Here is a 15,204-nt window from a genome sequence, read left to right as displayed (position 1 = left end):
CGGGAGATATAATGAGCTAGTGTAGGTCAGATTGTCTGCTTGGAGGTTCATTTAAAAGTGAGGGTTAACAATGGAATTTGACTTTGAACGTGTGAGACTAAGAAGTGTTTAACCTTGTAGATACCATGAAAAACTGGGGAGGTGGTCTGCATTCACCTGTGATTCTATTGCAGAGCGTCCAAACCTCCAGAGACTCTAAGTCAGACAGAATTCAGAAGCTGAATAGCACAGTGCTTCAACCCCCCCACCCCCACCCAAGCTCCCGTGGAAATCTAACACAAGATGTTCTGGCATTGGGGAGCCACCCAAGTCTGCCTTGGGTTTACGAGGGCCTGCTGGCTATCCTGCAAATATTGCCGATTGTCCTGGAAGCAGCACACACAGAAAGTCCAGCAACACATGTAACTAGCACCCCTTAATTTTTATTGCTGTTTTATAAAGCTTAATATTTTTCTAAAAGAATAAAGAAATCTGTTTACATGTAGTCAAGTTACAAGCACATAGCTATAGATAATATAGCCATTAGAAAAAAAGAGAACTAGATATGGGAACAAGAGCAGCGGGCAGCAATAAAATTAATACCTACATAAAACCAGCAGCGCAGTAAGAGAAGCAGAAGGTAGCTTTACACAGAAGAAAAACATGACTTAAACACAGAAATAGCACCTTACAAGAAGGAATTGAGAAATGTAAACTTGGTAGGCAGATTCAAGTATAAAAGTGATACCCCCTGGGTCATGACAGGGTTTCACAAACCCTGGACAGGGGAGGACACATACCCTCCTCAGTGCCAATGCAGAGCGGCATCCCCTTAGCAGGCCGACTCGCCATTTTTTTTCTTTGACTGAATGACACAGCGATAGACTCAAGGTCCCTAGGGCTGCGTCACTGCCCCGGACACCCAAGTCTAGCTCAGCAGCCTTGCTGCCGTCAGGTGCTCTGCCTGAAACGGACCCATCGCCTGTCCCCACAGAGACGGCCACTGCATTGTCCTCTGTACACAACACACGGCCAGAGTATGAAGTGGGTCCTGAACACGAAGGAATCTGTTCTTAGTTTTCTGTTGCTCCCTGTGGTCAGGGTCATGATCATCTTACTGATGGGTTTGCTCCCTAAGCCCCCCCCCCCCCAAGAACTGAGAATTCTCTGAGGTGTACAAGGTCTTGTCAGGAACAGCATTTTCCAAAAGGACAGTCAGGTTAGAGTGAGGAATATCTAAGGCAGAGGTCCCCAAACTTTTTACACAGGGGGCCAGTTCACTGTCCCTCAGACCGTTGGAGGGCCGGACTATAAAAAAAAACTATGAACAAATCCCTATGCACACTGCACATATCTTATTTTAAAGTAAAAAAACAAAACGGGAACAAATACAATATTTAAAATAAAGAACAAGTAAATTTAAATCAACAAACTGACCAGTATTTCAATGGGAACTATGCTCCTCTCACTGACCACCAATGAAAGAGGTGCCCCTTCCGGAAGTGCGGTGGGGGCCGGATAAATGACCTCAGGGGGCCGCATGCGGCCCGCGGGCCGTAGTTTGGGGACTCCTGATCTAAGGACAGTGAGGAGAAAAGTCAGTTTGTGTTTTAATTTAAATGCAGACCTCTCAGGTGAAACTGTTTTGGGAAAACCCTGCCGTGCGGTATATTTAAAATGCAATCCCTGTGCAGGTCTGTGGGCCACGTGTCCTGGAAAGGACAGGTGTTTATCTCTTTCGAGAGAAGATCCATCATGTCAGTTCAGGGTAACCATTATCAGTCAGTCGTTGATGACTGAACATTTTTATGTTTAATTCTAGAGAAGACTGTGAAAAAGGGAAAAATATCACCTTGTAAACTTTAAAAGTTTAGTGTTAATAAAAATTTTATGTAGTCGCAAATTTATTTAATCTGGCTACCTACCTCGAGTTTCAAAAATATCTTGTGGGGTAATAAAGCTAATAATATCCTGTAGTTAATATAAAGCTACTTTACACAGACTCCTAGAGTCTCTTAAATTAATATTTTTATTCTTCCATAGAACATTTTATTGGGTCCAAAAGTAAAAATAAAATAAAACCCCACACTAAGGTTCCAAATCTAAGAGAAAATTTAAAAAACAGAAAGGAATAAAGAGGGAATGACAGCAGGCAGAGAGGAAGGCAGGGGAGGGAGAAAGCCGTTTATTCTCAAGAGACAGGACTGAGGTCAATAGCAATTAATATGGGCATACAAAGCTCTAGTTTGGCTACTTCCAAATGCCCCAACATGATATGGTGTAACAACGAGATACTGCATACATTTCCAGAATTGTAGTCATGGTAGAATAAACCCCTGCATTCACTGCTCCTATTTTCCAGAAGTTCCATGAAAGTTAACTCAGGTTCAAATGCTCTTGAGATACCGAACATAACGGGTCCATTTTCCTCTTATCCTTCTAGACTGAAGAAAAAGAGTAAAAGGAAAAAATAAAATCACCTATTGTTCTATTATCAATGTCTACATTAACTCTTCAGAATTCTATCAAAAGGTCTTATTCATGTCCTAATTTTCCATTTAATTACTTTCCACCATCCTGATTTATTCAACGAACAGCCATTGTTAGAAGGCATCCGTACTTTATACTCTACAGTTAACATTTAAATAAAGAAACCACAGGGGCACGTAGTGAAGGCTACTGAGCATGTCCACACAGTTAGGGAGACGCCGTGCTGAGGCCGCTGGACTTGGTCTGAGTTCGCATGCTCAGACGGGTGGCCATTCACAGTTGTTTTGGTCTTGACATTCTGTCATGTGTAGACATTTATCTACATTATCACTAGGTTGTAAAGTAAGTGCAGGGCAAGTTATAGGACAAAAGTACAAACAAACATTCAAGTCGTCATACCCTGAAGAACATGGTTGGCTGCAGTTGTAAACTCTTTGCACTAAACCCCATTTCGGGAGCAAAATAAATAATACCATAGGCTTCACAACTGTAGCTGCCTTCCTGATGAAGCTGAAGGAAGCAGTAGCTTTTTTTAAACTGCAGAAAGGAGGTTTCTCTCACCACAGATGTCATCGGGGCGAGTGGAAATGCACGTGGAGAAGGCTCACTCGAGTTAAGTGCTAGACAGGCCCCGCCTGCAGGAAAACCGCGAGGCTCCGGGAGTCCGTTCAAATCTACGTCTGGCAAGGAGATAATTCTTGAAGCAAAACCACAGGTCAGTCAGCACTTTCACTGGGAAACCAGGCACAGGATCTGGACTCTAACTCGGATTAAATGCACAGTGAGTAACAGTGACCTTCAGGAAAACGGATGGTGCGGGAAGTTAACATTGGAACCGGTGGATGAAAGAGAGGAAGGGGGAGATGGTGCGCATGCTGCTCTCCATGCCTGCCTAAAGACATGGCCGGTGACCTGGGGAGATCCAGGTGGGGTGATACCACCCCCATCTGGCAAGGCGTCAGGTTAGTCGGCCCCGCTGCTGGGTATTTCGAGTCTCCTCTGTGCTGAGCTGGCGCTCTGTGACCGTTTGCTTTCTCTTCTCCTAAGGACACGGTCTCCGAGGCTGCCAGGTGTCTTGAAGAATGTTTCCCGGTGTGTGTCTCGGAGGCTCTTAGGGGTCACAGGAGCTGGTGACTACAAAAGAAGAATAAATAATAGCAGAAGTGAAGTCAAATTGTTCTCAGTCTCTGAACCGGAAGCCCAGACCTGTCATTTTAATCCCTAGGCAGGTGTTCGCTCCTTTCACTTTCCTATCACAGTCATCCAATTTCTCTCCTTCTCGACACCTTCTCACAACTGGAAATTAACTTGGTGTGTGTGCAGAAAGGCAGCCTAGCGAAGTTTACCCGCGTGGCACCCGGAGCTGGGGCTGGGCTCTGCCAGCACTAGCCGTGCAACCTTGGGCAAGAAACTTAACCAGTGTGTCCCTCAGTTTCTCCATCCATACAATGGGCATGAGGAAAGTACCGACTTCAGAGTGTCGAAAAACTGAACAATATATTTACAAAGCACCTTAGAACATGCTAGGCAAATAGTAAATATATGCATACTACCTTTTTGTTTACTAATATTTATTCTCTCCTGTTAAATGCGAAATATTTATCCCCTTAATGTGCCCTAAAAGGGCAGGGACTATTATACTGTTTACTGTTCTAGCTTCACTGCCTAGATCAGTGTCTGGCACATAACTGGGGACCAAAAAGCATACATTATGTTATAATCGCCTTGTTTTTTTTCTTTTTTTAGCAAGAGACACAGAGGCAAAGAGAGGAATTAATAGGGATAAACAGACAGGAAAGGAGAAATGAGAAGCATCAAGTCTTTGTTGTGGTTTCTTAGTTGTTCATTGATTGCTTTCTCATATGTGCATTGACGGGGGGGGGGGGCACAGCTGAGCCAGCGACCTTGGGCTCCAGCCAGTGACCTTGGGCTCAAGCCAGCAACCATGGGGTCATGTCTATGATCCCATGCTCAAGCCAGCGACCCTGCACTCAAGCCAGTGAGCCCACGCTCAAGCTGGTGACCTCAGAGCTTTGGCCCTGGGTCCTCAGTGTCCCAGTCTGATGCCCTATCCACTGAGCCACCATCTGGCCTCTGAAGAACAGTTCTAAAATATTTCTGGCCACAATGTTACTCTCTCTTTGGGAGAGAAAATAATCACTCTGAACAATGCCCAGTGCAGGACAGTCATTCAACAAATACTGATTAAAGTACAGGTGGAGTTTGGGGAGAAAATACAGTACTGATTAATATAATGATCATATACCTTTATATATGTACACCTGCATATACTTTATGAGTGTGTGTGTGTATATATATTTATTCATTGCCTCCAAGCACTACATTTTAAGAACTGACAGATGCTAAAAAATCTTTGCATCAGGATTAACACCATCTTCCGTGCTTCTGTTAGCTGTTCAATTAAAATTCAGGGCAGTCTATTTATGAACCTAACAAAATGAAAGCTTGAAGAATCTGAATACTCAGCATTCAACAAAAATCTACCTGAACTAAGCCTAAAATAAATCCCCCTAATTTTAAAAAACTGAAAAATATTTTTGTCTTTGAAGCACAGATCTCCCTGCCTGAAGCATATGTTTTATAAAACAAGCAGAAAATTGTGAGTCTGTAAGGGAAGCTGGCAGAACCCGACCTAGAACCTCTGTCCTGCAGTCAGGTGACTAAACCAAAGCTACTTAAACGCAGGCGTACTCGTGCCAGGGAGAGGAGCCTTCCTGTGCCACACCGAAATGAAACTTCAGGGCTTACCTGCTGTGATTTTACTGCAGAGACCGGTTGTCCCTCATAAACTGGGGGTTGGGGCTGGATGACGTTGCGTGGTCTGGACATCACTGGGCTCTGGTTCAGTGAGCATGGACCCTGACGCTGGGGGTCTGCAGAAGGGAGTGTCAAGGATTTTGGATTAACCATGCCTGCAGGGCTGATGAGAAGATGAGGCATTGATCCAAGGCCTGGGAAGCCAAAACTCACATGTCCTGGGTTTGGGAGTGAGCCAGGAGCAGAGGAAACGGGCCCGGCCACTGTGGGAGAGTAGAAAACCGGAAACGGACCCAGTGTTGAAGATGGTAAGACCATGCAAGGGACACTGAGGGATGGCAGCTGACCCAATGGTGGTCCCACAGCATGAGGGGTCTGACTGCCAGGTAAGAGCACGCTGAGACCATTTAATCCTGCAACAGAAGCAGAACAAGGCAAAAGTCGGCACAACCTGAAGACGTTCTTCGTGGCCCTTGCACATGGGAGCCCACAACTGACCATCCCCACCTGAGCGGGTCAGCCCCTCCTCTGTGCTCTCTCAGCCCCACAACCGCTTCTTCGCAGAGCGGCTTGCACTGAGATCCCACACATTCCTGTGTGAGAATTTGGTGGATGCCTGTGTCTCCTGAGAGGGTTTCTACATGTGAGCTCCACTGAATCCAGATTGAGGAGGAAAGTGAACTTGGATGGGAAAAATTCTGTCTTTACTTCTAGCTGAAATTTTATTTCACGCTGTTAGGATCACAACACTATTAATAGTACTTTGTATTTCAATATAACTGGCTTCTTTTGCAATCTCTATGTTCTATGCATTTGTAAACATACTAAGGAGGAGTCCACAAGCTGCACCACAGTGGCAAAGGGCCCCTGGCCCAGCCCTGTTCTGGGTGGTCATTTACATTCGGCAGGGGCTGCGTCTGTTTTTTGTTCAATGTATCTGTAACACAAAGTATTTTGCTTAAACTCTCAAAAAATGTTTGCTAAAGGAATAAAGAATATTTTCTTTTCCTTTTGTTTTTTTTAGATGAGAGGAAGTGAGATAGGCAGACTCCCACATGCACCTCAGCCAGGATCCACCTGGCAACCTCCTCTAGGGCCAATGCTCAAGTACTGAGCTATTTTTAGTGCCTCAGGCTGATGAGCTTCAAGGAGCTATCCTCAGTGCCTGGGGCCCATGCTCGAACCAATAAAGCCACTGGCTGCGGGAGGAGAAAAGTGAGGGGGAAGAAGCAGATGGTCGCTTCTCCTGTGTGTCCTGACTGGAAATTGAACCCGGGACTTTGATACTCTGGGCTGCTCTATTCACTGAGCCACCGGCCAGGGCTAAGGATGTTTTCTAGATGAGTGAATAATAACCAGTACCTACCTAACCTGAGAGGTAAACAAGGAATTGGGGAAAACCAATTTAAGTCTCTTTGCATCAAGAGCAACTTCCTGTACAATGTGCCTATCTATCTTAAAAATTAGGAATTGATTGTATCTCCTCTTTATTTCAAAATAGTAACAGCATTTATTGAGTCTTACTGAGTGTCAGGCACTATTATTCTAAATGTTTTTGTTTTGTTGTATTATTAACTTTAATGTTCACAGCACCCCCCCCCCCCATCAAGTTGGTGCTATTATTATTGCTGTTTTACCAACGAGGACGGCTGAATACTCGTCTGAAGTCCCCACAGATACTACGTGGTCCTCACAGCCAGCCCTTCACTCCTGCCCTGCACTGGGCCCCGGTCCCATGCAGCACGATCAGATACTCAGGAGATCAGCGTGCCAGGGGCACACAGTGTCACACGGAACCAATGCCAGGCTCAGCTGAATTATAAAGTCAATCTTTTTTTGAATTTGTTGTGCTTTTTTAGGTTTAATGTATTTTTTTGAAAACAATCACCTGCCCTACTGATTTTCTCCTTCTCCTCGAGGCTGGTGAGAGTGAGAGCAGCCTCCCCCTTCGTCACATCGTTTCGTCGATGGAGGAGACAAGAGGGCAGAAGGCAGCTCATCAATGAACCGCTCTGGTCAGGTGACATGACAAAGATTTAAAAATCCAATTTACGGCCTGACTACCCCCAGGGACTTGAAGGCAGGATGACGTCCCTTACCAGCCGGCGGCTGCACATAAAGACAAGGCAGCAGAGAGGGCTCTTTGGTGCCTCCATTTTCCTTGGAAGGCTTTTCAACCTCGGTATTTCTGGACAGACTTCCCCACTCAGAAGAAACGAGGCCGCTTGCTGGAGCCTTTCCCCAAACTTCCTCTGCAGCAGGGAGCTGGCTATGCACGTGCGCGTCTCCGAGGGGCACGGACTCCCTGCTGCCCGGCATCTCGGGAGAGGCAGTGTCCGTGGAACCTGAGGGTTTCTAAGCACAACCAAACCCGGAATTAGAAAAGCAAGTCAAAACCCCAGCAGCAAACCCTAACCCTTTGAGCAGTACGAACGTTCATGTACGTCCTCGTGCCTCTTGACCGCCCAGAGTACGATCGATTTATTTTAAAAGTGTGTTAGGCAACATTAAAAAAAAGGTAAATGTATGTTCTTCTTGTTTCCATAAATTGGTTATCAAACAAACATGATTTTAAGTTAATAAAACTGGAACTGGAACTAATTTCACTTTTTGAAAGAAACTCACTCCCGGGGGTCAGCAAGCATGAAAAAAAAAAACCTCACTACTGAAAGGGTTAATAACATTTTTATCAAAATAGCTAACATATACACAGAAAGGTCGAACATAGCCGTGCACCACCATCATGTGTATATGTCAACTGTCTTAGTCATGTTTACAGGAATGGTCTGACAGTCAATGCCACGTCTCAAGCACAGAGATGGTGGAGATTATAATGGAAAACTGGCCACAGTGTTCAGACTGTGAAATAAATGTCTGAGCTGCTAACACAGGGTGTGGATACTATCATCTCTGAGGAGCCTGATAAGAATTGTGGGGAGCCCCAAAGCTGTCTTGGTTTTCTAAGGCATATTCCACTCAGTGTTTCTCTTCTGTCTCCAGCTCAAGCTATACACAACTTTAGGAGAATTCACTCTGGCAAGAGAAAGGAATAGAGGAGAAAAGGTCTTAATTAATGAACTGATTTCCATGAAATATGCTCAGCTGACCCATGATAAACTGCTGTAATGACAGGGCTTCTGCCAGACTGTGAGAGTTTCGCTGGTCATGTCTCATGGACCTCTGAGTGGCTAAGGAAACGGGATCTCTGGGCGGAGAGGACCGCTGACCAAGCACAGACTCGGACAGTCGAGCAGCATCCCCGCTCCTGACTCTGGAACGTAGGTCCACCCTGGAGTAAGGTTATTTCCGTGATCTCAGTGTATTTAAACAACAGTACAGCAAAAAGACTGGGAGGAAATAATACCAACGTTAACAGTGATCACCTCTATGAAGAGGCATTATGGGCAGGTTTCTTTCTTCAAACTTTTTTATCATTTTATACGAAGTGTGACTTTTATAAAAATCACTTTTCTTATAGTACTACTTTATGGCAAGATTTTTTTTTTGGTGAGAAGCTAGTTCATGGCTTAAGTATAGAGGTGACAGATGAAACACTTCCTATTCCAGACTCAGTAGCTTATTAATATCTGTGTGTCCTTAACAGGAAGAAGCTCTCGGTTAGGGAGACGTCACTAGTCCCGTCCACCTGAACTCCCTTACCTTGGGCATGACAAAAGAGAGAGGGCCATCTCCCTCGTCCCTACTTTGCCTTTTAGGGGCCGGCGCCTCCTCCGCCTGCGGCTTCCTCTCCTCACTGAGGCGCTTCTGGAAGGCGGGTGCTGGTGACGGCTCTGGGGCTGCTAAGACTTCTGAGCTCCTGCTGTCCCTCTCTGACCCTGAGCCTGGGGACGGTCCCTCCTGCAGGCTCCCATACAGCATGAATAGGGAGGTGGAGGGCACGTATAGCAACGGCTGGCCGGCCAGCAGGGCTGGCTGCAGGCTCTCGGCATCGGAGGCTGCCGAAGGGAGCGAGACACCGACTTCTCCATGCAGACCATTCCGTATGGAGAAGGCCTGCAAGTCCGTGTGAGGCACAGAAAACACTGGGTGGGCCAAAGGGTTGACACAGTGTTCTGAGTCAACAGAGAGGACAGGGAGAGGAGCAGCGGGGTCCAGGTTGCTTGAGGGAGGCATCGCTCTCGTACTGTCAGAGGTTTTCCCCCTGCAATAAAAAGAAACATAATGGGAACCAATGAGTTACCACAGTCTACCAACTCCTGACTCTGCTATTCTGAAGAGAGATGCACCAAAGCAGGAACAAGATATGACCGCTCAGGATGATATTAAAGTCTGTTTCCTGAACGCGCATTGGTTACTAACCCAGAGGCAGACGACCGGGTGGAACCGTGGCGGATAGGGAGGGAGGGGAAGCTGACGTGGCCGTCGCTCTGGGAGGGTCTCAGGTGAGAGTGACATTGGCTCCTCACCGGCCTCTTCCACATCTAACCACTTGCCCAGCACGTACCCCTTACATACGTACTATAATAATCAGCATGTTATTAATAACTCACATAATTATTGTAATACTGATAGCCACTCTCATTCCCCCCAGTTTACTAGGGAGCAAAACTGAGGTCCAGAGGCTAAGCTACCTGCTGAAGGTCACCTAGCCAGGCCTCACACAGTCACCGTGAGAGGTCCCGGGTGCCTAAGAGACTGTGACATAAATGAAGTGGGCAGTGAGTGAAAAAATAAATGTATCTACAAAATTATTTTCTCTCATTCTTGTCCCATTCTGCACAGTATTACTATAGAATTTTTAGACAACACACATTCAAAATTAAGGCCCATCAATATGTGAGATTACACAATGTCTGGCCTTTTATACAAAAAAGACTTCCAAATATTAAAAAAATAATAAAGTTTATATGTTTAATATTATATCTTTTTAGAACTAGATGAGGAAAATCCCTTCAAGACTCTTTTAGGAACTAGCAGGCAGAGACAGGGATTCCCCACAGCCTTTCTGATGGGACTGCTGAGATCGCAGTGCCCACAATCTCATTGTCCGCTGCGCCGCTAGGAATAAAATGGAGTGCACTGGGCTGCAGAGGTGTCTCTCCAACCGCAGCTCTCTCCGAACCAGTCATCGCTCTTCCTCAGCTCTGTGAAACTCAATCCCACACTGAGTACATCACCCACCCCTCTACCTCCAGCTGTTGACCTTCAACCTCTCCATCTCTACCGACAGCATCATCGTCTGAGACCCAGGTGTTCTCTGTGTGAGACTTCTTTCTACTTTGGTAGGTCTTGCTGACTCACTGATTTCTTACACTAATTTCCACCTCCACCTGACCTGCTTAGGCCTGCACCCCAGACCAGAATGACCGCAAATGCTCTGCTCTCTGATCTGCTCACCTGGCACCTCCTCTACCTGCTCCAATCCCACTTGCTTCAAGCAGCCATGATGGTCTTTCCTTCCTAGTAAACCTTACAACAGTTCTTTATTACTGTTTATCTCATACATCCAAACTTTTTTTTCCTTTTAGAGAGAGACAGGAAGGGAGAGAGAGAAGGGGAAGAGAGACATGAGAAGCATCAACTCGTAGTTGCTTTATTTAAGTTGTTTTTCAATTGTTTCTCATACGTGCCTTGACCAGGGGGCTCCAGCCGAGCTAATGACCCATTGCTCAAGCCAGAGACCTTGGGCTTCAAGCCAGCAATTCTGGGATCATGTCGAAGATCCTGCGCTCAAGCTGGCAGGCCTGTGCTCTATCCAGTGACCTCGGGATTTTGAACTGGGGCACACTGTCCCAGGGTGACACGCTGTCACTGTGCCACCACTGGCTAGGCTACATCCAAACTCTTGTATCTGGCTTTCAAAGCTTTTTTCCAACTTGACCTACTTACTTCCAACACCTCAAGCTCTTCTTCTGAATGATATTTCCTTTTACTATCCTATTTAGATAAATACTGCAGTTATCGCTAATTGGCTTACTGCCCCTCACTCCCTGACTCTGCCTCAGAATCTGTTACTGCCCATATCTGTCATTAAAAACTGCTCTTGTTCCTTCTCTAGCATTTCCTCTGCTTCCTCTGATATGTGATTTCTATAAAACAAGGAAACAGCACCAATGATGACAAAGTGATTCATGAGACTACAATGCATCATTTCTCAGTGTCACACTAGTAGTGACATATCTTTTTTCAGTGTATTTGTTTTTTTTAAAATATTTTTTCCCTATAAGCTTTCATAGCTTATGAGATTTCTTTTGTATAAATACTTTTGTGTCCCTGATGCTACAACCTGTACAGTGTTTTGTACAAAGGAAAAACTAAAAAATTTTAATAAACAGCTGACTTATGAGCAAGATTACTAAAATTTATGTTTTGATGGGTGGCATTTCAATTTAGTCAAAATTCACTCTCAGAAATAGAAAAGAATATACCTGGAGTTTTTTTAAGACTACTTACGGTGAACTGTCTTCTATTTTCTGTCGGTAAACAGCTGCCAGACTTCCAATTTCTAAGGAGAAGCCACCTGATCCTATAAAGGAAAATGAAGGTCTAACAGATACAGCAAGAGATGTACACATACCAATTATATACAGCAGGACTCATTATTCACAGTTCAGGGATTATACGGCTATCTCAAATTCATTCTGGTTTCGATTCAAAGAGAGAAACTTTCAGAAGCTAGTTATTAATTCAGGTCTCACCAAGAATTAGTAAGAAAGGCCCTGGCTGGTGGCTCAGTGGATAGAGTGTCAGCCCAGTGTATGGATGTCCCGGGTTCAATTCCCAGTCAGGGCATGCAGGAGAAGTGACCATCTGGTTCTTTCTCTGTCCCTCTCCCTTCTCTCCTTTTACCCCTCTCATAGCCAGTGACTCAACTGGTTTGAGCATTGGCCCCAGGCACTGAGGATAGCTTGGCTGATTCTAGCATCAGCCCCAGATGGAGGTTGCCAGGTAGATCCTGGTCGGGGCACATGTGGAATCTGTCTATCTATCCTCCTCCCACTTAAAAAAAAAAAGAAACTAAAGTTGTTTTGTAATCAGATTAATTTTTGAGATGTATAAAACAGGCCAATTTGTAGCAAGCTAATTGATCTTTAAGGCTGTGATCAATTTCAAGGAACATGGCCATGTTCATACCCTATGAAGTCACCAACTTTTTTACCCCCAATAACTGTTTCAGTTCAAGTAAGTGAAAAAAACAGGCAGGACCTAGAAAGTTAGTTCAATTTAAAGTGCCAGTGCACGTGTAAGGCGACAAGTACCTGGAACTGACAGATTCCATGGATTAAGTCAAGGCACATACCTTGTTCTTTTCTGGAAGGGCTGCTGGGTTCTGAGTTTGCTTTCCTGTGAATCTTCTCAGAAACTAGAACTGTGTTAAAAGAACCATGTCGAGCCAGCTTTTGTTTTGCACAGACTTGAATTTGGCTATATGTTTCTCTGTTCAGTTCTGGTAAGACAGATGCAGAAACATCCACTAGTTCTTCATCTAAATAAATGAGAGATTCAGCAATGTTGTTATACAGCTATAATTCAGGATAATTTTACCCTTTTTTAAGATATGGCTTTGAAAGCCAATAACTGGACCCTGGCTGGTTGGCTCAGTGGTAGAGTGTCAGCCCCGTGTGTGGATGTCCTGGGTTCGATTCTCAGTCAGAGCACAGAGGAGAAGTGATCATCTGCTTCTCCACCCCTCCCTCTTCTCTCTCTCTCTTTCCCTCCTACAGCCATTGCTTGATTAGTTCAAGCGAACTGGCCCTGGGTGCTGAGGATGGCTTTATGGCCTTGCCTCAGGTGCTAAAATAGCTTGGTTGCCAAGCAACGGAGCAGTAGCCCCAGATGAGCAGAGCATTGCCCCATAGGGGGCTTGCTGGGTGGAACCCGGTCAGGGCACATGTGGGAGTCTGTATTGTTGCCTCCCCTCCTCTCACTAAAAAAACAAAAAAAAAAAGGAAAGCCTATAACTATAATGGAGCTACCCTATATATTGAAAACTATGGCACTCAGAGGAATTTCATGAGCCTTGTCTCAAACCCCAATTTTTTCAAAGTACAAAGCTTTTTTTAGGTGATGACTATAAAGTGAGAGTGAATCTATATACATTCTAAAATTATCTAAATTGCAACAAAAGTAGAGCAAGATGTTCTTCACCCTAAATTAGAATGGACCTGCCATTTCAGATACTTTTTTGGGGCAGAAAGCAGCAAAGGAAAACCCAGCTATGCTCGGACCAATATGCATATTTTGAGATTGTAATGTTAATGGAAATCAGCTCCTTATGCCCTAGCTCTAGGGCAATGGATATAAGAGTTCTATTTTCTGCTGCTTTATTATTTCTTTCTTATGCAGCAGGAGGCTCCGTTACTAAGTGACCAAAGGAATACGGTCAGCAGAAACTGCATGGTTGAAAAACTGCAGAACAGTAGTTAATAAAAGGCTGGGCCTTAGGGGCCCATTTTAAGCTTAAAAAAACCTAAATCATGTCAGGACAGGACCTGCATATAGGACCAGGCCTGTATTTCTGTGTAGAAATAGTCCCTGGAGAAAGCAACCAATGAACAACTAAGGTGCTGCAATTATGAATTGAGACTTCTCATCTCTCTCCCTGCCTGCCTGCCTGCCTGTCCCTCTCTCTCTCTCTCAAAAAAAAAAAAAAAAAAAAAAAAAGACCTTGTTGCTCAGATAGTTATTCCTATCTTTTTCATCTGTGCTATTTCTTTTTTGTAAGCTCAAAACATGCACATTTTACTAAGACTAATTAAACTGAAAAGTCCAGCTAATAATTACATTCTTTAAAACACACAGACATTGAAGAAAAAAATCACCTTTATGGTTTTCTATTTCTTATAACAAAAACCCAGTACGTGGTCTTTTGGTCTTTTTAGAAAATCAGGAATTACAGACTCCAAACAAAGCAGATGGGTCAAGGCATTAATAGGGCTCAGAGTTCCCTTCCTCTCTGAAACAAACATGAAACAAAATAAATAAAACAATGGCTCTCAAGACACTGACCTTCAGGACATGAAAGACAATGATCCTTTAGAGACAAGAACCTAGTAAATTAAGCTCCATGACCGCCCTTGTGTACTGCCTGGGCAGTGTTTCCAGGCTGGGGTGTAGAGACGGGGACCTAGACAGGGCCTGGAAGTCTCTACAACTAACAGGGGTCCCCAAACTTTTTACACAGGGGGCCACTTCACTGTCCCTCAGACTGTTGGAGGGCCGCCACATACAGTGCTCCTCTCACTGACCACCAATGAAAGAGGTGCCCCTTCCGGAAGTGTGGTCGGATAAATGGCCTCAGGGTGCCGCATGCGGTCCGCAGGCCGTAGTTTGGGGACACCTGAGAAAATGGGGCTGGGAGGCCAGGAGAGCCAAGGCAACGAGAGTGAGTATGACAAATTACTGGAGAGGAGAGCATACAGAAAGTGCTGGAGATGCCCCTCAAGAGTTCAGTGAAATACACAAGTGAGAAAACTGCCCAAGGCTGGAGATGGGGGAGAACAACTCAGAAGGAGAGGAGGGCATAGCGTCTACAGCTCCTACAGGGCTGGGAGAAGTGCTTGTGCTTACTGCCAATAACCAGAGTAGAAAAACCTCATAATTCATGAGTCACTGGTTCAAAATATAAAAAAGGGGGGTGTTTCAATAGTGGGGACAATGTCCTTAAACTAAATGCTACTGAATATCTACCAAAGCTTAAAAGTGAGACCAGAAAGGACCACTGTTTACATAACAACTTCACTGTATTCCAGAACACAGCCCAAGAACATTTTTAGGAGTACAGAACTATCTAACACCTAATAATATATAATTCTCAGTGTCTGGCATATAATTAAGAATTTCCAGGTACGTAAAGAAGTAGGGAGGCCCTGGCCAGTGGTGTAGTGGATAGAGAGTCATCCCAGAGTGCCAAGGTTGCCAGCTCGACCCCCAGTTAAGGCATGTATAAGAAGCAATGAATGGATGCACAACTAAGTGGAACAGCAAGGTCATGTT

General features: G+C 44.8%; 1 protein-coding gene across 1 annotated transcript in view; it reads right to left on the bottom strand.

Annotated features, from left to right (window-relative positions):
- Nucleotides 1–331: 331 nt before the first annotated feature.
- E2F7 (E2F transcription factor 7) overlaps nucleotides 332–15,204 on the bottom strand; it is a 49,953-nt gene continuing 35,080 nt past the window's right edge. The window contains exons 8-13 of the mRNA XM_066257607.1: nucleotides 12,509–12,694; nucleotides 11,662–11,734; nucleotides 8,908–9,409; nucleotides 7,347–7,602; nucleotides 5,239–5,660; nucleotides 332–3,603 (exon numbers count right to left, since the gene is read on the bottom strand). Coding sequence (XP_066113704.1) covers nucleotides 3,433–3,603; nucleotides 5,239–5,660; nucleotides 7,347–7,602; nucleotides 8,908–9,409; nucleotides 11,662–11,734; nucleotides 12,509–12,694 — 1,610 coding nt within the window. The 3' untranslated portion in view covers nucleotides 332–3,432. The remainder of the gene's footprint in view (nucleotides 3,604–5,238; nucleotides 5,661–7,346; nucleotides 7,603–8,907; nucleotides 9,410–11,661; nucleotides 11,735–12,508; nucleotides 12,695–15,204) is intronic.

The sequence above is a fragment of the Saccopteryx bilineata genome, chromosome 2, assembly GCF_036850765.1.
Source record: "Saccopteryx bilineata isolate mSacBil1 chromosome 2, mSacBil1_pri_phased_curated, whole genome shotgun sequence".
NCBI classification, from domain to species: domain Eukaryota; kingdom Metazoa; phylum Chordata; class Mammalia; order Chiroptera; family Emballonuridae; genus Saccopteryx; species Saccopteryx bilineata.
The sequence above is the reverse complement of the archived record's forward strand: the minus strand, read 5'-3'. Positions and strand labels throughout refer to the sequence as shown.